At 48.7% G+C, this 26,486-nt stretch overlaps 1 protein-coding gene across 1 annotated transcript; it reads right to left on the reverse strand.

Annotated features, from left to right (window-relative positions):
* Positions 1–26,486, reverse strand: LDLRAD4 (low density lipoprotein receptor class A domain containing 4). The gene is made up of 4 exons (XM_003800467.3): positions 26,338–26,486; positions 17,456–17,610; positions 2,726–2,779; positions 1–1,598 (listed from the first exon to the last, which is right to left on the reverse strand). The coding sequence occupies exons 1-4, from the start codon at positions 26,405–26,407 to the stop codon at positions 1,068–1,070; spliced, it is 810 nt and encodes a 269-aa protein (XP_003800515.2). The 5' UTR covers positions 26,408–26,486; the 3' UTR covers positions 1–1,067.

Here is a 26,486-nt window from a genome sequence, read left to right on the forward strand (position 1 = left end):
TTGCATTTTAAACAATTTATTGCATAAAGTAAGGTAAGTATCTGAATAAATGTCATGTTATGGTGAAAGAAAAAAATCTAAATTACTGAAGAAATGGCACTGCTGGAGGGTGAGGGCAGCACTGTAGGATACTGGATATTGAAACACATGTGTCAGATTTATTTTCAATAAAATACGCAGCCTACAAGTAGCAGAGTAACTCAAATAACAAGTCAGAAATGCTGAGACTTACTAGTATTTCCTATCTCCCATCTAAAAGTTTCCAAATACTTCAGCAATGCATTGCTATTTGCTGCAATTTTTTGCAACAATGACCTTTTTGATTTACGCAAGTTGGTAAGTATTAGGCTACACCCCCAGTGATCTTATATGAGTCTGGGGTACACTCCAGGACATTCCTTGGGCCTAGTAACAATCCACAGGTGAAAAGACAACATACAGAACTTCCCATACAACAGTTCCCTCATATATATTCAAACATTAAGATAGTGCAACCTTTGAAACACATCATCACAACACAAATTAGCTCCTTGCATTCATTTAACTTCTCCACTTTATACCTTGGCACACAAAACAGGAATTTTGATTTCATATTTTTAAAACAAAATAAAAGTTCCACACCTTGGGAAAAAGCAAACTGGCTGATTCTTCCCCATGATAATATAGAATAATGCTTCCTTCTTTATTCAGTTTATTATAAAACAGGCCACTCCGGCCTCATTTATCTGCAAAGTCTCCCTTCAGAATTAAATAAGTCAAATACCTCTGTGGGTTTTATTTCATGATATCTTCAAAGCATCTCTTTCTGTTTTCCCTGACCACTCCCCGATCCCAACCCCTGTCCCCAGATAAACACTGTTCACGGTCAGACAAGATGGAAGTTTGTATCTTTTCAGTCTCGTTTGCATGCAATTCCCCCAAAAGGAATCGGAAACAAAGACTGGTTTGCTCGTGTGTTTTACTTAGCTGTACCACGTTAAGACTGAACAGCACTGCTCAGGAGGGCCCCCAGGGCCTCTTCCCTCCTTGGTTTCTCGCTCTGTGATTCACATGCATGTCGGAGGGAATCAGACCAGGTTCCCAGGCTTCCTATCCTTGCCTTTGATGGGTACTATTGTGCTCTCCGAATTGCTCTGCTGCAGCTGCAGTCTGCTGCCTCTCTGTGCATTGCTGCGCTGGTGGTAGAGGAAAGAAGACCCTGGGTGGTGGCCCATCACCTCACTGTATGTAGGGGGTGGCCCCTCCATCCTCCCATTACTGCTGCAGGTGGTTGCGCTGATGCCCGAGTTGCTACTTGGTGGGCACGGGCCCCCGCTGTACATGGAAATATCTATCAAATCACTGTCAAATATGGTCCGGTTGGGTGGGGCCCTCACAGACTCCCGGTTGAGCTCCATCTGCTGTTCAGGGTCTCGGAGCTGCAGCGTGCAGGGCCCCTGGTAAGGAGGCGGCTCTTCGCCATCAGACAGGGAGATGGTGGGAGGAAGGTCAATCTCGTGCTGCACGTAGGGGTAGGTGGGCTGGAAGCGGCTAAATCGATCCCTCTGGATAAAGGACGGGGCAGTGAACCGGTCCCTGGACCGTGGGGCATACATGATCTGGAAGGAAAAGGGGAGAGAAGCCTAAAGATACTCTTGGCACAGTGACGACCATGAATGTGATGGGATCAGGGAATTCATGCTTGGTCGGGACTCTCACCAGTGTGAACACCACTTCCCAAACAAAGCAGAGAGAGACTATTCTGGGGCGTTAAAAGCCATACTCTTTTCATTCCTCAATCCTACACACCCTGTCCAACTACAGTATGTCAAGATGGCCAAATAATGGGACACCTGGGTTTAGGGGACCTACAGTGCATGCTGTGTGTGCATTTTCTGAGAATCCAAATAGCTACAGCGGTAATTCTAAGAGTGTCGTAATCAGTGACAGCACGGCACAGACCACACACACCATCACCAGGCCTCGGCTTCCTCACAGGTCAAGTGTGAGCACAGGGCAGGGCCTCCTGCTGCTCAGGCTCTGAAGAGCTCTGGCAACTCTGCTGCAGAATGGCAGTGAGGAGCTCTGAGTTGTAATGGCAAGTGTAAGTTGTAACTTCACACTTGGTACATGAATGGGTAAGGGCACTGAGTCCACTTATCAAGTACTTATAGAAGCTTACTGGCCTATCAGTTATCTTTTTAAAAATTAAAAAATCTAACTTTTATTTCTGGCATCTTTTTTATATCAATATATATTTTAAAATACATATATACACACACATACACATGCACATAATATATACACATATGTATACATGTACACGTGTATGGATACATATGTGCATATATGCATGTAATATATACATATATGTACACCATTTTTTTCTTATTCTGCTGTCAACTTGCTGTTAACAATCACACTGTATTTTTAACTTAAAGGCAAAAAGTTGTCATTTTAACCTCAGAGTTGTGGGGATGAATCATGTCCATACTTGCCAAGGCAATTATGAGAATGGGATCATGCAAAGATCAGTGATTCTCAACATGTTTTCTGTAAGGAGCTTTAGATGAGCACAAATAATCCCCATCAGGTTCCAGGGGAAACCCTCTGTCCCTGCTTTTTGCCATAGTTATAGAGAATGCTGTAGACCGGGAGCGTTATCTCCTCAGCGCCTTCCACTGGTGCTATGGCTGTCACCACCCCCACCCTGACCCCTCTGGCTGCCCCCACGTCTACTCCTTACCTCAGAGGGCCCTGGCTGTGGCACGGAGCTGTCTGAAGGCCACAGGCAGCCTTCCTGATGGCAGGGAGTCAGGGAGGTGAGGAACAAGAAACAGAAAAGAATCATTAGTTTCATGCAGCAGCAGCGCCCGAGATGTTACATACAGCCTGGAAATAGCAGACCTGTTCAAACCCTGGAGCAAGAAAGAACTGGTCCCTTCTGACCCCTCACATATAAAGGGAAGGTTGTAAGCAAAAGGGAAAATAAGAAAGTTTAGGTCTGGCCACGACAGACTTGCAGTAGAGCTAGTCTTGGTCTAGCTCTTTGTCTGTATACTTATATGCTTGAAACATTTCAAAAAGGTCATCAAACCACACTCAGCCAGCCCCAGGCAAGCACACATTATCACAAAGACACGTAGGCTGGCTCTCAAGCCGAAAACCAAGTTCCCAGAGCTAAATGCCCTTCTAGGGTCCTGCAGTAAATTGATTCTTTAGTCTGTGAGATGTACCTTGACATCTAGTTGCTTAAATTTTTTTTTCAAAAATGTTTGGCCAAATTGACATGTGACAAGCAAACATCAGGCATTATATTTTTGCAGGTTTTTTTTGTGTGTGGCCGAGGCCAGGTTTGAACCCACCACTTCTGGTATATGGGGCTAGCGCCTACTCCTTTGAGCCACAGGCACTGCCCCAAACATCAGGCATTATTAAGGGTCATTTTTAATGCCTTGAACCCAAAGCTTTGGCTATTAGCAAGGTCTGTTCCCATAATTAAAATGGGGCAGGGCAGAAACCTGTATTTTTGGATGCCCAGGAATGGGCATATTTGACCTTGTGTGATCACTGTATCTCCTGAGGGCCCAAAGCATAGCTAAGTAAGGGCCTCCATGGTACAACACCCCAGGCTCCTCTGACACAAAGACCACCCTGTTCTGTCCTTTGGCCAGCACTGTGATATAAATACACACCCCTTCATTGCCCAACAGGGTGTTCACCCAGCAATTCGCCTGTTCCCAAGATACTGTAGAACATCATGGAACCAGCAGCAAAAATATATTCTGAGCCAGCTATGTTTTAGAGGAAGGGCAAGCTTAAGGGTCTGACTATAAAACTGTGTAAGGGTCATGCCAGTTCTGGCATGGTGACAGGTGACAGGCAAAGTGAAATCAAACACCCACCCCCTGTGTGGCAGCTGCACAACCCCTTGGGGACCTACTTCCCTGGCAGAGCATCTGTCTACGCTCCAGGCAAAGCATCTCTAAGATTCCTCACTTTGCCCTTGCTGCCCTCACTGCCCCCACAGGGGCCCTTCCCCTCCAGACTGAGGTCTGCCTCATCAACAGTGACCTGAAGATCAAAGCTAGGTGGGAAAGGCCAGACACACAGCCATGCAGTTCATAGCAGAAGGGAGGGACTAACATGAGGGATGTGCATCTTCAGAACATGGCAGTAACTATCCCCAATGGCTTCGTTTCCTTAGAAATGAGCAAACCCAGCAAAGCGTCTAGAAGAGCAATGCACCCCAATGTCCAGCCTCTGGCTCCCCTGCCTCCTTAGAGCTCTGGCCCAGCCCTGCCCTCACTGCAGGGGTCCCTGCTTCTAAGAAAAAAAACCCTTGAAGTAGACCCCACTGGTTGCTCAGCCCTCTCTTTCTGTGTCGCCAGCCCCCTCCCTTATCCTGCTCTGACCAGCTGTCATTCACCTCTGAAAGCCCATCCTTCCTCCCCACAGTCCCTGACCCTCTTGGGGCTGAGGCACAGGCATCAGGTAAGCGGCTGCAGTGGGCACGCCTGGCCCCAGCTTGGTCCCTGTGGTGGGATAGCATCCGCATCTCCAGACTCTCCAGCCCCTAGGGTGACCCAGACAGAGCAGACTCTTCTCTTTGGAAATCACAGCACCCCTGCCACGCGACTGCTGACACACATGCTTCATCTTTTCCCCTAAATGTCACTTACAAACTGACACACACAGCACATGGACACACAGCAGAGCCATGTGATGACAGGATCCACTCTGGCCCTGCGTCACTCCTGCTGCCTCGGGCAACACTACCAGGAGTCCCGGGACTGTTTTTTTTAAATAATGCATTTCCAGGACTTACATGCTTGCCATAGGCATTGTTTAATTTGTTAAATAAGCAACCAAATTCTTTCCTTAATAAACTATTTTTTGTCCTTCTCAGGCAGCCTCAGGAGCCTCAGTTTATAGGGAAACTCAGTTCTCTCTCTCCCATTTGCCTTAAAGGGCATGCTTTTCTAACCGTGTCCCACAGCGACTTCCTGTGGTCGAAAAAGGGCCTAAGAGGAACTCCTGCCTTCCTCAGCACACCTCCGCCTTACCCGGCCTGTGCACAATGCGCAACCATCTGCTCCTGCTGTTCTCAACCAGAGCACCACTGTTTTCTAAACATTTTTCTAGGTGGGATAAAGTGTCCTGCCTTGAGGTCCCCCAAGCCTAGGAAACAAGCCTGGTTCTTTCAAACAGGAAGAGCGTCAGGCACGGGTAACAGAGTTCAGGCCCTTCCTGCCTTGTTGGGACACTGCTGCACATCTGCCAGTGGGTACGGCCTGGAGATGGGGATTTCCTTGCCTAGATTTTGCTTTTTGCAAGAATAATCAGCAAGGCCAGACATGATGGCTCACACCTGTAATCCCAGCACTCTGGGAGGTTGAGGCAGGTGGGCTGCTTGAGCTCAGAAGTTTGAGACCAGCCTGAACAAGAGTAAGACTCAGTCTCTAAAAATAGCTGGGCATTGTGGTAGGCACCTGTAGTCCCAGCTACTCGGGAGGCTGAGGCAGCAGGATCACCTGAGTCCAGGAGTTTGAGGTGCTGTGAGCTGTGAGGAAGGCACAATGCTCTACCCATCACCCTAATACCAGGACAGATTTCTTTGTTCACATGCCCATTCACTACCACGTGTTAAGTCTGTGCAGCTACAATCACATGTTCTCCATGCGTAGACTATCAGTCCTTCCCTCTGCCACCACTACTTTTTCCAGCTTTATTGAAGTATAATTCACAAATAAAAATGATAACTACAAAATAATTTATTTTCTTTTCACTGAGAATGGCCCCTCCCCCAAATTATTCACTTTTATAGGAATTATCTTTTCATGCCTTCACCCACATGGTAGGTAGGGGACATAGTGACTATGAGCCACTGTGCTGAGTGGATTGAGGCCAGCCTCCAGGAAGGCTGTTGTCCCAGTTCTGTGCCCCAGGCTGCTATGCAGAAAAACCAGACTGAGAGACTAACCAGAGTTCTAAAAGTTCTTTAGCCTCTCTGCATGTTTCTTATTCCCCAGTTTTTCCCTGGAACAAAGGCACTGACTATTAAGAAAGGACATACAGGCCCAGCATGGTGGATCGCACCTGTAATCCCAGCACTATGGGAGGCTGAGGCAGGTCGATCCTGTGAGCTCAGGAGTTTGAGTCCTGCCTGAGTTAGAGTGAGACCCTGTCTCCACTAAAAATAGTAAAACTAGCTAGGCATTGTGGTGGGTGCCTGTAGTCCCAGCTACTAGGGAGGCTGAGGCAAGAGGATCCCTTGAGTGCAGGAGTTTGAGGTTGTGAGAGCTATGATGCCATGGCTCTATCCAGGGCAACAGAGTAAGACTCTGTCTCAAAAAAAAAAAAAAGGAAATATAGATTATCCACCAAGAACATAACATTACACAGTGGAGGGTGTGGACCGGAGGACAGGCAGACCCCAAGGTAGCAAAGACCCAGGCGAGAACCCTGGCCCTGCACTCTTCAATATGTGGCTTCACTTGGTCTCTCCAAACAAAGAAGTTGCTGTGAGGCTCAAATGCCACGTCTTCCTTGGCCCAGCACCTTGAGTGAGCACTTGGTAGACAGTGGTCGCCTGTAACTACTAAGCACAATGAAAGAGAGATGATTTTCCACTATCTCTTTTAAGAAATCCCTTTAAAAATAATGAGATCACTGACATTCCTTTTTATGGATTAGTTTTTAAACAATGTCCCAAAGGTGGTATTTTGAATGGAAGGGCTCAGGGCATGCAGATGGCTCATGCCAAGCTGTCTTCATTTCCGATACCCCCTGGAGTTCTCCTCAGGTCTAGAGCTGCAACAACCACTAGCCCCTCATGGGCAAGTTCTCTGAGGCTCCAGACTACTTGGTTGCAACAAAACCCCAGGTTCCGCACAGGCCCCAGGGCCACTGCTGCGTGGTGGCAATCGCACTCTTAGCACATGAACCCAGCGTGGGGAGACTGCCCTGGGCACGGACCTTGCAGCTCATCTGCACCATGCAACTGCTTCCTGACATCATGGGGCCAAATAGGGAGACACTAGACAGGGGAAAACACAACTCTGTAACATTCAATTTTGTCATAAGCTTTTATTTTTGCTTGGATTTTTTTCTAAAAGAAAATCTTCATTGTGAACGAATACACTTGACCCTTGAACAACACAGGTTTAAACTTCAAGGGTCCACTTACGCATGGATTTTTTTTTCCACAAAAAAACACATATTTGTGGGATGCCAAAATCTGCCCATATGGAGGGACCAAGATTTTCATATATGCAGGTGCTGCAGGGCCCACTGAGGGACTGCCACGTTTGGATTTTGGATAAGTCAGGGGTCTTAGAGAGTACTCCCTGTGCGTACTAAGGGATGCTGCACTCTGCTATTTGTTCTTCTCCTGTTAGTGTGACCAGTGGCAGATGATCACTCATGCCCCACTGTCCCTGGGTTGAGTGAGAGTGCTTTTCTTCTATATCTACAGGGTAGACAGAATCCTGGATGGCACTGACCATGCCCAGGGAGATGCTCTCCTCTGACAGTGCCCAGCCTTCGTCCAGAGAGGCACAATGGCATGTGTGGGTAGTTGGTCATCTGAGGCACTTTGGCCTCTCTGAGTTCATCTTAGAAGCTGGCTCCCAGCAAGCACAGCCCCAGGCCCCAGGACCAGGGTCCCCGAGAGCTGGAAGCCATCAGGAGGTTCTGGAGAGCCTGAACTTCTAGTTCTTGCTCCTGTGGGAAACAGACCCAGGACAGCTGCACCCCCAGGACAGCTGCACCCCAGGCTTGGAGATGTGTATTTTCAGGCTTCTTGACACTTGAGGAATCTACTTCACATTTTTTCCCCCTGAAGGGTGAACAAACAGCCACACTGACAGGAAGACTTTCCACAAGCTCAAGCTCTTTGACGCTAAAACATGCATAAAAGAGAAAAACAAAATTGCCTACTTTCTGTATGAACATCTCCAGACAAGGGATGGTATGTGCAGATGTGGAGCATGGTGACTGAATTTTTTCTCTTTAAATCTGACCATATGGCACATTTTTGGGGTGGGGGAGGAAGTGAGAAGTGCTCCCACTATGTTGGTGTCAGGAGGGGGACTGATGTCCTTTGGGTATGTTTCCTTTCCTGAATGGGACCAGTGCCCTAACGAGAAGAGGCCAGAGGGTGAACTCCCTTTCCTCTCTGTGAGGATTTGTGTGATGCTAATGGTCTGCAGGGCTGCAGCAGAGCCTGACCGCACCAGCACCAACATCTCCGACATCTGGCCTCCAGAGTGAGCGGCAAGTGTCTATAGGTCATAGGCCACCTAGTCTTTGGTATTAGGCTATAGCAACCAAATTAAGACTGACTTTAAAGTTTTAGTTTTTACATTCAGGTTTCTTACCCACTTTGAGCTAATCTGTGCTATAAAATGAGGGTTCAGCATGACATCCAGATTTCCTACCATCATTTTTGAAAAGACTGTCCAACCCCCACTGAGTGGTCTTGGAACCCTTGCTAGAAATCACTTGAGCATGTACTCAAGAGTGTTTTTGAGCTCTCTATTCTACTTCATTGGTCTGTACATCTGTCTTTATGCTAGTGCCATATTGTTTTGATTACTATAGCCTTGTAGTAAGTTTTGAAACTGGGAACTGTGAGACCTCCAACTCTATTATGCTTTTTCAAGATTTTGGCTATTTAAGATAACAAGATAATTTTATAATGGATTTTTTTCTGCTTCTGAAGAAAGCATCGAGATTTTGATAGGGATGGCACTGAATCTGCAGATTGCTTTGGGCAATATTGATATCTTAACAATATTAAGTCTTCCAATCCATGATTATGAGATGTCTTTCATTTATTTGTGATTTTAAAAATTTCTTTCAGCAACATTTTCTATTTTTTAATGTACAAATCTTTTACATCCTGGGTTAAGTTTATTTCTAAGCATTTATTTTGATGTTATTATACAAAATTCTTAATTTATTAACTGTTGTTAGTGTAAAGAAATGCAACTGATTTTTGCACATTGATTTTGTATCCTGCTACTCTGCTAAATTTGTTTGTAAGTTCTAACAGTGTTTTCCCCCAGTAGAATCTTCAGGGATTTTTACACATAAGATTATGTCATCTAAGAAAGGAGTTAATTTTACTTCTTTCTTTCCAAGAAAGAAGGAAAAGGTTTCCAGAGGAAAAGCTTTCAGTCATTCACCACTGGATATGGTGTCAGCTGTGGGTTTTCCATAGAAAACTTTTATGATGTTAAGGTAGTTTCTTTCCATTTTATTTTATTTTATTAAGTGTTTCTATCATGAAAAGATGTTGAATTTTGTCAAATATTTTTTTCAGTTTATATTTTGAAGCTAAAAAAAATATTTTTTCTATATCAGTTGAGATGACTCTGTGTGTGGTTTTTTCCCCTTCATTCTGTTAATGTGGTATATGACATCAACTGAATTTCATGTACAGAACAATACATGCGTTCCAGGAATAAATCCCCACTTGGTGGTAGTATTTAATCCTTTTATTATGCTGGTTATTGCTAATACTTTGTTGAAGATTTCTATATGAATATTTAAGAAATATGAATCGTCTATAGTTTTCATTTTTGTGTCTTCATCTGGCCTTGGTATCAGGAATGCTGGCCTCAGAATGAGTTAGTTTCCACTTCAATTTGTTGTAAGTTGGAAGGATTGGTGACAATTCTTTAAGTGTTTGGTAGAATTCACAAGTGAAGCCATATGGTTATGGGCCTTTCTTTGTCAGGAAGCTTTTCATTATTCGTACCATCTTTTTATTAATTATAGATCTATTCATATTTTCTATTTCTTCATGATTCCATTTGATAGGGTGATTCTAGGGTTATCCACTTTGTGGGCATAATTGTTCTTAGTACCTTACAATCCTTTTCATTTCTTTATCTCTTGGGTCATCTTTCATCCACTGATAGGTCTTACATTATCAAAAGTGAGTAATCCATGGCCAGGACTGAAATCTGTGGGTGGGGTCTGCTGCCTCTGGTCCATGGGCACTGTGACCATGTGCGAGGCTACCCCCACCCCCTGACCCCCACTGTGTTTATGCTCTCAGCTAAACTCTCCTTTCCACACACACAGGACCACAGGAATCATTAGACTTGGGGACCAGAAACAACCAGGGAAAGCATGCAATGCAATGTTTTCCAAACTGTGTTTTGCAACCTCTCAGAGAGATGGAAAATCAATTTATGTGGGTCATGGACAGAATTCCAAAAAATAAAACATAACAGAACCTATCTGGGTACCCTGTAAGTATCATTCTGCAAAACTTTTGCCTTCATCGTGCACATGAAGATCGCATGTCCTGATGTAGAACACGTTTTTTCCTGCTCTCCACAGCCAGGGGCAGCTGAAAGGCCTCTGATCTAAGCCAACAAGGGGAACAGGAGGACAAACTGAGGTCCTGTCTCTGCAGCTGACACAGCCAGTATGTGCTGAGCACAGCCTCTGTGGGATATTCTGACTTCTGTCCACGGGTTCCTTCCAGAGAATAGATGTATTATTTGACCTCAAATAGTTGGAAATATATTTTTCCCCCATTTAAGGTTGAGAATTCCAAAGCAGAAATAGAATTGATCTTTGGATGTTCAGCAACACCTCTACCTTCTGATAAAATAAAATTTCTCTTGGTTCCTCCCTTTTCTGGTGCAATCTCTCCACCATCCAAGTCCTTGACTGCCGTCTTTGCACTCTAGATGGCAGCAGCAGCACCGTCATGGAACTGGTCCTCCCTCAGCAGCTGTCACCCCAGCATCCCCGCACTTCCCCTTCTGGGAACCCATCAGCAGCCTTCTTCTAAATGCTGTTTCCCTCCCAGCCCTACTCAATCTAGGGCACATCCCTTAAGAGAAAGATCATCCAGGAAGGTCTTTTGGGAAGAAGAGAAAGGGAATCCTTTCTATCTATAAAACAATACAGTGAAGAAGGTCTGCGCATGGTGCTGGGGGAAGGGAGCAGTCAGACTTAAGAGCAATGGGCCTGGGTGTGAGAAAACTCCATGGGGAGCTGCACCCCAGCCTCAGCAGGCAGCAGGCGCAGCCCCAGAAGGACACCAGGTATGGAGAGGGATGCTTCACCCTGGTCACAACACTGAGCCAGAAGAGAGAATTTTTTTACTTTTTTATTTTTCAAAACAAACCTTTCTGCCTTTCAAGGACTACATAAAAAACAAACTTTACTATCAGATTACTAATGCTATGCCTTACATGTTTGAAAAGTAATTACACATTTGTTTATAAAATTTTCTGTGCATTTTACCTAAAAATACTATTTTTTTTTTTGCCACAATACAAAGTCCTGTGGACACTATTGATTACTGGAACTGCCTTCCATACCAGTTCATGTAAAAAAAAGCATTTTATAACTGCAGCAGTGATACAGGATATGTTCCTATGAAGAAAGGCAGACGGACACAAAGCAGGGCTGCCTTGTCCAACCCCCTCCCCAGAGACAGTCATTTGCCAGGGGGCCGTCTTGTCCTTTCTTCACAGTGCCAGTCTGTACCTTAGAAAACATCAGTGTTAAAGAGTCACTCTGACTTTGTACCAACACTGCACCATTTAGCTCAGTCACCCAAATCACACAGTAGACATAGTTCTAAGTGGATTTTGGTTGGTATGAAAAACTTATCCTCAGGGAACAGAGAGGAAAAAAGGAAGACATGACATCACATTAAAAAAAACACACAAAAAACAAAATACACTCCCACACACAAATGACTCTAAAAGTATCCCAGAACTGCAGTGACAGTTCAGGTGGAAGACCAACCCTGGCTGCTGCCGGGGTCACCTGCTGCTACCAGGGACCTGCCAAGTGACAGCTGTGATCCAGCATTTTCATCCAGACTCTGCCTGGCCTCTTGTTTCTCTTATTTGAAGGGAGATGTTCTCATTTTGAAGTGATATGAAATTATCTATCCTCTAATGCTTCAGCTGGATACACCAAAGGGGAAACCCTATCCAATGACCATGTTGGCAGCCAGATCTCGGGCACAGCCTTGCTCACTCAGAGAGGTGCAGTGTGGCCAGCAGCTGGGGTCTTCCAGTGAGGCACTGACTGCCCCTCACAGCACATTTGTCTCTTGGAAATGTAGTTTCCAAGACTCAGGAAATAATGGAGAGTTGTTACTGGACAAAGGCAAGAGGTAGCCATGGTGCAGGAGTCCTCCTCCCCAACAGGCCCCACCAGCTTTCATCCCAGCAGCAGTGCCAGAGGGAGTCTGTGGCCTTCTTTCCTTTACTGCACCGTGTCACAAACACATTGATTACAATCACATCGCAAGCCCACTAGTTTGTTCTTTTGAACCCTACTGCAAAACAGGTCTCTTTTGTTGTTTCAGGACAGTCTGCAGCAGGCCACAGTGAGCCGGCTCTGCGGGAACAGTGGGAAGGGGCAGCAGTGTGGTGCCCTGCTGCTGTGCCCATCACAGACACCCCTGGGCCTGGGGGCCACCTGCAAGTCCTTCTTGGGAAAGGCTGTAGGGGGACATGGCCAGAGGCGAATGGGTTCTGCACACCTACCCCACCCAGAAAGCCCAGCAGGGGGCTCCTGCTGTGGGCTACCTACCCAGCTCTGCCTATCCTCAGGCCTCCCCCACTGCCAAGGCCAACAGACAGGCCACTGGTGGCCAGTTGAGCTGCAAATAGCCAGAGAGCTCACACTGCCACCCCTGCCCTCTCAGCCACAGGCTCCAGGCCTGCCTGGGAAGATGAGTGGCCATGTCAGGCTGGGCCAGTGAAGGACACGCCGTGCACTGCTGACCCAGACGTCTCAACTCCTGGTCTAGGAGGAATGACCTTTACTTCTACAGCAATATTCTTGCCCATTTTTCTGGAAACCAGTGGCCTTCTTGGTCTAGGCCTGATTGTAGAATATTTTCTCTAGAAAACAACCACTATGTAAACCAAGAAATGCCAACAACATGGCCCCAGTGTCAAGGGGCCACATAGGGCAATGGGATCACACCAAGGGGAGCACAGGCTTGGCCTGAGTGCTCCAGCCTCAGGGCATGGCTCCAAATGCTACCTTTTCAGAGAAGGTGGAGATTCCAATTTTTATGTGAAATATCCTGATTATAAAAGGGTCAGGTTTTGTCAGAACACCCCCTGGGGTGAGCCACACACACCAGCCACACTCCAGCTATGCCTGTAAGTCCTGTGGAGAAAGGCACAGTGGGCTGAGGAGCACTCGCCCCGCACCAGGAGCACCATGCCCACAAGGCCTCGCCCTCTCGCCCAGTGGCCTATGCAGCTGGTGCCTGTCGGCCTTACCAGGTACCAGCCTGTTGCTGCTCTTTCTAGAGCTGCCAGAGGACACGCCCCACGGGGAGACCAGGCACCTGGACCTTTGCAGTTGGTTTAAGCATGGCCACAGCTGGTAATGAAGAGATACCTGCCTTAGTTCATTTTGTTAATTTTTTAATTGAAATTACTGTTTTATAGGTTAAAAACAGCTGGATATCCACAATTTCAGTAAGGGTCCTGTCCCTCTCCTGTTCCTCTGTGTGGGCTGTTGGTATGGGGTTCAGGGTGTCAGGAGGACACCCCAGGCCCTCAGGACACTGTGTCTGGAATACTTATGCACCTTTATTGTTCTCCTATCACCTGGTGGTCTACAATAATGAAAAGAAATCTAGATGGTTTCAAAGCTCTGAATCACATAAACCAGACGCTAAACAGCAAGTTGAGCCCCCTCAGAAAGAACACATAAGGACTAACGTTTCTGATAATTGAAGCCTGGGCTGCTATTTTCCAATTTCATCCAGAAATGGCAGCTTCTAGCAAATTCAGGGCTAGGACCGTGCCACCCTAGGCTCCTCTGGAGCAGACAGAGTCTCCAGACACTGCATGGTGACAGAGACTGATTGGCCTTGAGAGACACATTGTCAGAGACAGAAAGCAAAGGATTGAGGAGGGAGGTCACTGGAGCGTCTGGGGCACTATCACTGCTCCCCTGTGACTGCACAAGAGCAAACCCCATGCACTTCCACAGGAGAGGATGGGGCAGCAGCTGGCCCAGCCACCATTTCTCATAGAAGGACTGTCCCCAAGAACCAAGGGTGCTCAGAGTTCCTGTAGTCCTATCTTGTCAGCTGTTCCTGCTACTGAGGAGAGGCCCCCATGCTCTGGCAGGGAGGCTTCCTCAACCAAACCTCGGCCTCCTCCTTAAAAGTGAGACCCAATTGTGCTGCTGCTATTTCCCTGATAACTATTTTTCCAAGGTTCTAGATTGGGGCAGGGGCAAGGGGTGTGGCACCAAGGCTGCCCACGAGCAGGGCTTGTGGCTCTCAGGAACATGGGGTGCTAGAGAGGGGTGGGGAACTGGGGGCTCACATGCTGACAAAACCTGACACATGGTCACCCCCACAGACTGCTTGGCAAGATGCAGAGCCTGGAAGGCCAGTGGCAGTGGAGCTGTGTCAGTGGGAACAAACCCCTGATGCCACCTGCTCAGCCCCACCCCTCCAGCCCACGGAGGGAGTCGGTGCTCATGGGATGCAGTTGCACAGCCTGGGATTGCAACCTGGAACAGCCCACAGCCAGGCCCAGGCTGGTGGAAGAGATGCAGTGCCCTTCCCAAACTGCCCCGCTGCCCCCAGGACCCCTTCCCCACCACACACATATGGCCAGCAAGATGGAGAGAATGGCAAGTCTGCAGATGCTACTCATAGTAGGAACAGGGTATGACCACTGTGTCCTCCTTAACTTATTCCGTGCCCACCACTGACAGTGTCCACGGAGTGGCTGGATCATAGAGGCCATTAGAGAGACCAGGAGACTGCTCCCAAGGCAGTGGTCCAGACTACTCTGCCCCTGGGCTGTCAGGCCATGTGGACACCTTAGAGCCGGCCAGGCAGACCAGCCGTGGGAGCAGGTGGCTTCTCCTGCCAACGAACGCCTCTGGGCTGGGCAGGCCTCGCACATGGCGGGATGGGTTTGTCCAGTGGCACTGCTCACGTCTGGTCACAGAGTTCTATGTCTGGGCTGCCCATGCATTGTTTAGAGCATCCCTGTAGTACCCTTGGGACAGCAAAAAACCTGTCCAGAAATTGTCAAATATGCCCTTGGGGATAAACTTACCTTTGGCAGATTCTCTGACTGCTCTCCTAGGGTGGTGGGAAGGGGAGGGTGTCCCTTCACAGGGGCTCGGGAGGAGGAGGAGGGATATGGGAGCAGGAGGCTCAAGTAGGTGGGTACTCTCAGGGCAGGGCTGCAGGGAGATGGAAGGTCCCTTCCTCTGCTCTCTTGTCTTTTTGAGAGCCATCAACCAGGCTAACGGTCCTGGTCAGAGGGTGGAGCTGAGCCTGGGCCAAGCTGCTCTGGCGCCCATGTGACGCACACCTGAGTTTTGTGGACACTGCACAGAGGCCCTGTGGGGGTGACAACTCCCACAGTCCCATTTGATTGAGGGGGAGACCCATGCCTTGGAGAGTAACAGCACCCAGTTCTGGATCACTCAGGAGAAGCAGCACGCAGCAGGAGGGCTCCCCCAAACTCATAGACACAGAGGGGCACTGCAGAGAGGGCTTCCCCAAACTCATGGAAATGGGGGTGCAGCAGGGAGGGATTTCCCAAACTCATGGCAATAGGGGTGCAGCAGGGAAGGCTCCCCCAAACTCACAGAAACAGGAGCGCACAGCAAGGAGGGTTCCCTCTAACTCAGAAACAGGAGGGCACAGCAGAGAGGGATCCCCAAACTCACAGAAATGGGGGGCACAGATGGGAACAGAACCACTGCAGGTATACTGCTCCAGACACTGCCTGCTTTCACTTGCTGCACAGAGGGCAGCCCTGGGGGCACCTCTACAGCTTGTGTGACTGCCTTTTTGATTTCAGAAAAGGGAGGCCCTGCTGGCTGGCCAGCTTGCCAGCCCTCCTGGTAGGGGGCCTCACACACACCCCTGCCAGGAACATAGATGACGCTGTTCAAGTAAAGGCACATTTAGATTTTTGCTTTTCTGTCTTTTAAAAATCACCTCCCTGCAGACCTCTTGATTGGTAAGGGTGTGGCTGCATGTGCCAATGCCTAGACCTGAGGCCACAGAGATGGTGACAGCAAGAGGACTGTGCCTGCCGAGACGCGGGGAGAGGGAGGTGACAGAGAGGCCTGGGCCAGTCCGGGAGTGCTTTTTAGGGGACTGGGGGAGCTCTCTGTGACCCCTGTACAGGGACCCTGAGTGTTCTGGAGCTCCTGGAGCAGAAGTGGGGGCTGTCTTATTTTCCCTGAGACTGGAGTCAATGTTCACAGAGAATCAAGGCAGAGCAGTGATGTCTGAGCCTTCTGTGGCTTTGAAACTGCTATTGGGACAATATTTTTCTCCCCATCTCCCTCTTGATACATGGGGAAATTGTGTGCACAAGTGCACTCACAACTTTGGAAGAACTAGCTCTCTCCCTGACAACCCATAGGCAGGAGGATGCCAGAGTGCTCAGCACATCTGGATGGCGCAGCCCTGTGGCCATCAGACTACCCAGATGATAAAGGGTCCTGGGAGCCATTGAGGACACAACAGGACCAGAGGGACTGGTGGGCTGCTCTGGGGATGGAGGGAGGTAACACGATACAGGGAGGCAAGAGAGGAAAGGGCTGTCCCTGGGTCAGGCCCCTCGCCATTGCCCCATCCAGCCTTCACCATAGTCGGAGGGTGGCACACAGCGCCCAGCCTGCTCCTGCCCCTGCTGTTGAAGGCTGCAAAACTCATGGTGCACCTCTTCTTCACCCACAGCTCGCCAGGCCCATGCCCCGTGAAGCACAATACCCCCTGGATGCTATACCCCATCACAACGGCCTCCCTCAGTTAGGGCAGGAGTGAGAGTTGCATGGCCTTGGCCCTGAACAGAGATGTCAAATAAAGATGCTTCCTGCTGTCAGCAAGCCCAGCACTGAATGGGGCAGGGGTGGGGGGGATTCTGCCACCACTAACCACTAACCATAACTGAAGTCAGGGCTGGTACTCACCTGAACTCCCCGCCCTAAACCTCTGGCCAAAGCCACTGGGTCACAGTATGACAGGCCCGGGACAGCATGCTACAGCAGCCCTCCTCTCCCAGGGTCAACAGCACTGCTGTGTGACTACAACCCCAGGAGGCTGCTGGGGCCTTGCCAAGTGGTCTGTCATGGGAGGAGCACCTCCAGGACCAAGCTCCTCACAACACAGACCATTTCACAAACCCAACACTGGTGACAGAGCCCACATCAGAGTGCATCCATGGTGTGACCCCTTGGCCAAAGCCCAACCTGCATGGACCCCAGGAAGCCTGGGTGCAGCTGTGGGACTTCCAGGGGTTGTCCTGTTTCTTCTGTGACCAGGTGCTCACCACACGACCTATACACTTTGCTAAACATTAGAACATCAACAGAAAGTCTCTGCTGAACTGTAGGGACTGACCCGGGGGGCCACCTGCATCCTGTCCTCCTGCACCTGCCTGGCAGCAAGAGCCCAGGGCAGCCAGGCACTCACCTGCTGCAGCCCGTCCTCCTGCTGCCTGCCCTGGCCTGGGCGGTGGATGAAGGAGCGCGTGGAGACTTTGTAGTGATTCAGCAGGCAGACGATCACCACGACCATCACTGTGACCACCACGACAATGATGATGATCTGGGCAAATTCCAGCTCCGCTGCAGTGGGAAAGGAGAGTGAGTGGGTTAGACAGCTGCCCACTGGCCCACACCTGTTCCCCAGCTGCTGCCAGCTCCAGGTACCAGCCTGGCTATGGCCACTAGGCTGTGAAGGGCTCCTGCAAACATCTGGTCCTCAAGAGGACCTCGTGTGTTGCAATGGCCCAGCCACAGTGGAGAGGGGGGCACTAAGGCAGGGCTGAGGCCATGCAGGGCTGGGCAGGGTGTCAGACCCAGGACTATGTGCTTCTGGCCATACATGGCACTGGACCTGGGCTGCTGCCCAAAGCCAAAGCCCCCAGCAGATGTTGTTGCTTTTTTTTGGGGGGGGGGGGATCTTTGCCTTTTTTAGTTTTTTTGGCAGTGATGGAGTTTGGCTATGTTACCCAAGCTAGTCTTGAACTCCTGGGTCCTAAGTGATGCTCTTGCCTAGGTCTCCCTAGGTGCTGGGATTACAGGCTTGAAACACTATGTGCAGCCAGTAACATTCTATGAACACTTTGATAAAAGGGAGACCTGAGAGTGGGGCTGTGCCCTGCAGACTTTGGTGCTCCGTCTGATGCACAGACCTTGTCTTTGCAACTGTGATGTAGGGGACTTAAAGAAATGTGTTCTGCTGGCCCTACAGACCTCTAGAGGTATTGCTGTCACTGTCCCCAGATCCCACGCAGGAATTCCAAGTCCAGGCCAGTGTCACTGTGGGACACTCTGTGCATTGGTCAGGCTTGGGTGCCACCTCCTCTTGAGGGTGGAAAGCCTGGGGCTCCTGTCACCTGCCCCCTATGCCAGATGACACCTCCACTCCCCCACCCAGGGGAGCTGAGAAGGTCTTCCAAAACTGGAGCTATTTCTCCCAATGTAATTGCTCTACAAAAATTAAGTCCATCTTTAAGGTGAAGCTGTTTCTCAGAGCACATCCACTTGGGAACCAGCAGACTGACGGGAAACCAACATTACCACAAAGACAGCACAGCACTCAGGCTGCACCTCCACAGATGAGCCGGAAACATGCCTGCACTGTTCCCAGTCCTGTGGAGGCTTGGTGAGCAGTCAGGTCACGTCTGTGTTTCTGACAGCACCATTACAAAAGGATCCTGGACACCACTGACACTCGCCTCCCACACACTGACTCCAGGCCACAGCACCAGAGGCTGGTGGTCAGACACAGGTGAGTCACACCTGTCAAGGAGGATGCAGGTCAGTGCTCAGGCCTTCCTGCTTTCTGCTCCCAGCACCAGCTCTGCTGAGGACGGCCCAGCTGCTTCACTCAAGCCCCCAACACTGAAAGGGAGGACTAGGGTAAGAGGTGGGCAAGGCTCTCCCTTGCTTTCCCCTCTCTGTGAGGAGGATGGGGCCCAGCTCTGGGGAGCTATGAATATGAAGAAGGGATGGAGAAAGAGGGGAGAACGCTGTCACCGGCTTCCATGTCTTGGACTCAAGGCACAGACCTATACACATACACACACACATGTCTGCCACAGTTGCAGTCCAGGCCAGTGGGGAGGCACATCCTTCAAGGCACCCACACATGCCCAGGGTGGTAGCATGAGCAGGGGCTGAGCTCCCTCCCGAAGAACTGCAGCTGTGTGTGCACCTGCCACCCACACCCTGGGCACCAGAGGGGCTGAGTGAGGGCAGGTGGAGAGATTGGGCCTGGGCTATCCCATAGAATGAGAGCCACATACTGAGCCCAGCAGACCTCCTAGCATAGCCCTGGCAGCAGCAGGAGGCCTGGGGATATCCCCCATCCCTGCAGACATGGGCAACTCGAGGGCCAGGGCCACTCTAGAGCTAGAGTGGCAAGGCCATGTTGGGGGTCACTGCATCCCATGAGTGCTGCTGCTGCTCTGGATGTCAGGGACCCATCTCTAGGGGAAAAGCTCTCCAGGGCTCATAAACACTGTTCCTAGCAGGGCCTCTGACAAAGGCCAACCTTGCTCCTGGTCAGCAAGCAAAGACTTGGGGCCTACGCCACTACGTGGAGATGGGCTATGAGGAGTGCTGTGCTGTTACCCAAGGCACTGTCTTGACCCCTCTACCCCTGCAAGTGACTGTCTTGTGTCTGGGATGCCCTGGCTTTGGCCCTGTGTTCCTCAGGACTCCACACCCATACGCCATGGGACACTTCTCTGGGCACATGTCCAGAGCTGCCACTTCATTCCTTGGGATGCAAAAGGCAGTTAGGAGGTTCAATCAGTAACTTGTGAATCAGTGAATGACTTGAGAGCACACCCCAGCAGGCCCAGATAATAGGCCACCTGCACAGGTGGGAGCCACTGCAGACAGGACTAGGCCCCTGGGGTCTGCAGAGCACCAGAGGTGCCTCCAAGAAGCCCTGAGGTCTGTGCAGGAGACACCAGCACAAGAGCCCTTGCCCCGGGACACACATGAAAGGAAGTGGGGAGCTAGCTCTGTTTAGGGCAGAGACTGCAGATATATGTTGAAGGCTAAACCCTAAATAATGCCCTGTTTTACCAATGCTTATTTTCTGAATAAATAGCAGAGTATTCACAAATTGTCTCTCAGGTTAAAGTATGCCCAGGGATGCACAAACATTTTCTTGATGAAACTTCATTGTTTTATGAACATGGAAAGAGGAGAGTGATGGCGACAGTGAAGGATCCAGACCCTCACCCGGTCAGTTCCTCCCACAGAGGCTGACTTTGCACCCTGCCATTGCCTAAACATGAAAAGCCATGCAGACCAGCGTTGGTAGCAAAGAGAATCAAATTATATTTTCCTAAGTCTATGGGCATTTTTCATATATTATTTTAAAAGTATTTTCATTATAAAAGTAATAAAAACTTCTTGAAAACTTAAACAATACAGAAGGCGACAGAACCCAAAGTTCCCTTTTCCATCCCCACCCATCCTAGGGAAGTGCCCCCACTGCTGAGTGTGCAGCTGCTTCCCAAGTGAAGGGTCATTGTATAAATATATTGTTCAGCTTTTTTTCCACTTAATATATCACAGATGTCTCTAAACAAGACACACATATACCAACTCGCTCTTTATGGTGGCTCTTTGTGCCACAGTATAAATGTACTAGAACTTCTGTTCTCTAAGAAGTGACTGTTCAAGTAGGTGGTTTTCTCTCTTTCCTTGTCTTTTTCTCTCTGTCTCTTTCTTTTTTTTATAGAGATAGGGTCTTATTCTTGCTTAGGCTGGTCTCCAACTCTTGGCCTCAAATGATCCTCTCACCTTGGTCTTCCAAAGTGCTAGGATCTCAGGTGTGAGCCACTGCGCCAGCCTCTTTTTTTTTAAGTTTTGGGCCAGGGCCAGGTTTGAACCCATCACCTCCGGTATATGGGGCCAGCACCCTACTCCTTTGAGCCACTGGTGCCACCCTTTTTTCTTTTTTCTATTATGACTCAAGGATTGTGTGTGTTGCCATGTTATTTGTAGGAAAGATTTCTAAAAGCGAAATTTCTGAGCAAAGGGCATAATCATTTTTAATATCTATGGCTACTGAGAACCTATCTTATTTTTATAAACTTGCCTGTGAGAATTTAGGCTCTCACCAGGAAGAGGGCATATTTCCCACACCAAAAACCAGTCCTTTTAATTTGTTCCAATGTGATGGGCAAAAACGTGCAGCTGTTTCCATTTGTATTTCTCCAAGTCCAGATAATTTCAGATCTTTTGCTGTGGCTATGGTAATTTGTATTTTTCTTCAAGTATTTCATAATCACATTAGTTCATATTAGCTTAATTGTAGTTTTCTCATTTTACACGTATTTATAAAAAGTCTTTACATATTATGCCTGCAAATCTTTGTTACATACATTGCAAATGTTTTTCTCCCACTCTGCCCTTTCTTTAAACTTGGCTGTGAGTTTCTTTATAGATGACTTAAATTATTATGCCATCAAATACTGCCTTTTCCTTTATGGTTTCTAATCATTCTGTTTGATAAGGAAAGCCTTCTTCAATTTTCTAAAAATGCTTTTGCCTAAGAGTTTTGGGGTTTGTACCTTTATGGTTAGATTTCCCTTTGCGCTGGTTTTCATTTCTCTTTTGGTCTGAGACAGTACATAGAATGTTTGCTGTCATCTGAAAGGTATACATCATCTGATCTAAAATCTTATTTAAAAATTTAAGCAAGGTTGAGAGAGAGCTCAGCTGTGTGGAACAGCGTATGGAATGACTCTAAAAATTAAGTTCCCGGCTTGGTGCCTGTGGCTCAAGCAACTAAGGCGCCAGCCACATACACCTGAGCTGGTAGGTCCGAATCCAGCCTGGGCCCGCCAAACAACAATGATGGCTGCAACCAAAAAATGGCTGGGCGTTGTGGCAGGTGCCTGTAGTCCCAGCTACTTGGGAGGCAGAGGCAGGAGAATCGCTGGAGCCCAGGAGTTGGAGTTGTGAGCTGTGATGCCAGGGCACTCTATCCAGGGGGACAGCTTGAGGCTCTGTCTCAAAACAAAAAAAATGTTACGTTCCCACCATCTTTCTTTCAAGGAGAACCACATGCTCTCAAGCTGAGTGTCCCCTGCATTCTTATAAACCAACCACACTTGTGGACCTGCTCTGTCCTTGTGGTAATGCCTGCACTTGTGCTATTGCCCTGAGTTTTCACATGAGTCATACATGGCCTCAGCAGGTATGTCTCCAGCATGCAGGAAGCAGCATCACAGGCACTCAAGTAGTGCAGAACTTGCCTGGCTTAGGTTGAGGTCACAGGGTCACAGAAGCAGGTACAGGGTCCCCAGGGGGCTCCGCACTGAGCCAGTGGCCTCGCAGGAATGCCTAGCCAACACCCTAGTGTGGTAGGAATCTGGCAAGAGCCTGACACCCTGCAGCACTGAGCACCGGGTATCAGAGGCAGCTCTTACTGTAGGCAAGACAGACCCCAGTGATACCCGGGCGCAGAAGCCACCATCCTAACCACTAAGTCTCTAGTACATGTCTGGGTGGCCTGTGCTGCTCCTGAAGCCCCACCATGTGTCGGGGGCTGGCGAGAGCCTGCCAGGGGGCTGCCATCCTGCAGGCATATGGGCAGCAGGCCTTGGCTTTGAACTCTGGGCAAAGTCATCACCAGAAACAGACGACCTCCTTGTCCTTTAATCTCAGGAGACAGATCTTAGAAAGCAAGAAACATGGAAGTTTCACTCTCTTCAGGGCTATAAACACTCTCCCAAGCAGGGTCTAGCACACTCTCCAAGTGGGAACTTCAGTGAACAGAGAGAGGGTCCAAGAACAGGCAGGACACCATCCAGCCCTGGAGGCCCTTGAGTCCCCTTCAGACTCACGATTGGGTGTGTAAGCAGCCCTTGCCCTGCGCGTGCTATCCCATACCTGTTCATTCTTTTTTTTTTTTTCTTTTTTTAGACAGAAACTAATTCTGTCACCCTGGGTAGTGTTGTGGTATCATAGCTCACAGCAACCTCAAACTCTTGGGCTCAAGTGATCCTCTTGCCTCAGCCTCCTGAGTGGCTGGGACTACAGGCGCCCACTGTGACACACCCAGCTAGTTTTTTTTCTAATTTTAGTAGAGTCAGGGTCTCACACTTGCTCAGGCTGGTCTCTAAATCTTGAGCTCAAGCAATCCTTCTGCCTCAGCCTCCCAGAGTGCTGAAATTATAAGCTTGAGCTACCGTGTCCAGCCTCCATTCATTTGGAACAGGAGAATCATATTGCCTGCCTGTGGCCTGTCCTCATGCAGTGGGACGGGGCTGCGCATGGATCAGAGAGAGAGCTGGGGTTTTGATTTGGGGGGTATTTTTGGAAGGGGGCTGTAAAGGGAAGGCAAAGAAGAGAATAACTTCTAGAAAAACTATTAAAGTTTTAAAACCCGCAAGAATAGTAGCATTCTGGGAAAATAATAGGATGCTTTGGGTTTTCATGCGTCTTCTGTGAATTCTGAACACAAACCACTAGTCAGTTTTCCTTGATTTCAATAGCCCTTGATGTCCACAGAAAAATGCCAAAAAACAGGGCACACAGGGAAGAATGTCAGGCCAAAGTCAAATTTTCACCCCTCCTGTCTGGGGCTGTAGTTCAAGAGGCGGCAGGGAGTGAGTCCCGGTGACCAGGAATCCAGCTTTGAGAAGCAGGAGGGAGTGTAGCGTCTTATTCTCTCACTGCACATGGTGATGACAGCAGGGATGGGGTCTCTCTGTTTCCATGGATACGGGTCCAGGGAAGTCCAGCTGCAAAGTGGAGAGTTACAGGAACAGAGGCACAGCAGGGCGTAAGCCTGTGTCCTCCCCCAACTCAGTGGGGGCTGCATTATCCTGGGGGCACGAGCGTCTGCGCTGTGCTCAGGGTGCTCAGCGGTGTGGCTGTCCTTGCCTTAGCTCCAACACATGCACACACTTGCTTGTGGGCAGTTAACACAACTTCCAGCAGGTCCTTCCTCACCACTCACCAGACTTTCCCTATTTTTTCCCTATTTTCTGTGCATTTAGTTGCTCTTTGATCTCCAGACATGTAACATGTGCTCTCAAGCCCTCTAATGAGGCCAGGCCTCGTTCACCCCTGCCTTTCTCCAGACCAAGTAAACATCTTGGTGGGATCCAGAAAAGGTGCCACGTGGAACCTCAATGCAGCAAAGAGTGGCTCACCCCACCCACGCTCCCAACAGCAGCTGCCCCCTCCACCTTATTCCCCAACCAGGGTCTCCTGGGGCCCTGGGGACATGGCAGAATCTCGCCTCCAGACAACCCCTTGCCAGCACACTCCCCAGGTCCCCACCATGGACACCCCTCCACCTCGTGGCTATCTTACATGGCTTCTGCACAACAAACTTGTCTGTGCTTCTGCTTCCTTCCTGTCTCTGTCCTCTTCAGCAGAGACGGGTGTGGTGATAAGATGACTGTCTTTATTTATGACTCTGTGGCACTTTTAAATTGCTGAATGTTCCTAAAGACTGGCTAATTCTTTCCAAAATCCTTACAGAGACCAGGCAGCAGTGGAGCAAGAAGATGGGGGGGAGGGTCAGGAGCTAGAATCTACTTAGACTATAATTGCCTCAAGTTTGTGAACTGTTTAGTATAAAAATACTCTTGAAGATTTTAATGGTTGAAGAAAATTCACACTCATTACACACCATGATTGAGGGGGGAAAATTCAGCCTGTGTTATAAGAATGACTTCGCAGCTTGAAGTTCAGAAGCAAAGCAGTAAGAGCTATCATCATACTGACTACATTACACATTTTGAGTTTTGTTTTCCTCAGAGGTGGATTGGCAACTCTACGCTACAAGCAGAACAACAGGAATGGAAAAGCCTCCCCGCCCCGAAACACCTGGGTTTGGTGTCAGCTGCTCCCTTTATCTCCCTTTATCATCTCCTTCCTAAGCCCCAACAACACCCTTTGAACCCTGTTGCAACTTATCACTGTCTTGTTTGTGCCCATGTTCTGGTTTTCTTCCCCTAGAGAGTGAGCCCTGGGATGGCATCTTGCTCATCTCCAGTGCTCTCAGCCGGTGCCAAGTGCCTGGCACCCATCTGGTGTCCTTCAGAAGGAAGGGATTCCGATGGCCTTGTCTGCCCAAATAGTGTCTTGCACTAGACACTGACAACTAATAGCAGCTGAAGTTTTGCTAAACGTTTTCATATTTTGTGATAATTATTCAACCATTACTACTCTGAAGAAGTGTGAACTATAGCTAGAAAAAGAGTCTCATGGCTGTTATAAGTTATCTGTTAATTTACCTCCTATTTATTCTCCCATATTTATGTAAAACATTTTGCATGATGACAGAATCAGAACATGACACCTAGGCTTTTGTAAGTGGAGAGATGAAAGTGAGGGGCCGCGGTGGCACAGCACACCCCTGATACAGCCCGAGGTCAGCTACAGCCATGAACAGTGACTAGGGGACAAGTCCACAAGTGTCCTGCTGTAGTGACAGCTTCTGAACCCATGAAGGGCCATGTCTTCACCCAGCACAAGGACTCTGCAACATGCACATTAGATCATAGAGTTTTGTGATCACTTAAGAGAGAAATCTGCCTGAATATGTTCCAGTCAAAGATGACTGGCAGGACTTCCTGCAAAACCAGCAGAGAAGGAAGAACAATTTCAAACCTTTTAACAATCTACCCCTCTGCTGTGCTATAAATGGGAAAAATACATACACGAAACTGTAATCCCCCTGTAGGAGTCATTTAAAATCCACCCTCAGCCACCCTCACACTATCACTTTAGGAAAGTGTGCCAGGAGACACAGCCCACGTGTGCTCACCCCCATCTGTCCACTGGCTGCCCCTTGTTTTCTTCGGCTCTCTGTCCCCTGGAGTCACAGATCTCTTTCCTTACAGCTACTGTCACTGCTCTGATGACCTAAAAAACTATTCGGTGAACGACTCACATCCTGAGAAATAGATCTTTTCTTTCAAATGCTGTTTTCAACAACTTGGGGTTAAAAAAAAAAAGAAAGAAAGAAAAAGAAAACAAGTACCCATTAGATAAGTGACAGCATTTCAAGGAGAGGTTTTAGCCTCACATAAGGAGCATTAGAATAGAAAACAAAACTCCAAAGCAACAAACCTGGGCATTTATTCCTAACGTCTTCCATAGGAACAAAAGAGAAAGGAGAAGCTGAGATGCATCTTCCTCAAGGGAGCCCCAGGCCCTCATGCTCTGAGCAGACAGACCCCTCAAACTTCGCAAGAAAGAGCTTCTCCTCTGCTCAACTCTGCCCTCAGAATAAACTCCAAGGAAAGCCACAGCAAACCCAACCGAGCAGACACCATCCACATTGGGCCTTGGAAAATGTACCTTTTCTTAAGAACAGGTCTTTAAACTGAGCCTCCTGCAGTGTGCTGCTGTTCAGGTGGTCACTGGACATAATCGATGCCTCTGCAAGTGGGGGTCCAAGAGTGACACAGCCCCCCGAGTTCAAAGCATCCCCTGAGTGCCAGGCAGCC

The sequence above is a fragment of the Otolemur garnettii genome, unplaced genomic scaffold (genome assembly GCF_000181295.1).
Source record: "Otolemur garnettii isolate 467f Iridium unplaced genomic scaffold, OtoGar3 scaffold00176, whole genome shotgun sequence".
Taxonomy (NCBI): Eukaryota; Metazoa; Chordata; class Mammalia; order Primates; family Galagidae; genus Otolemur; species Otolemur garnettii.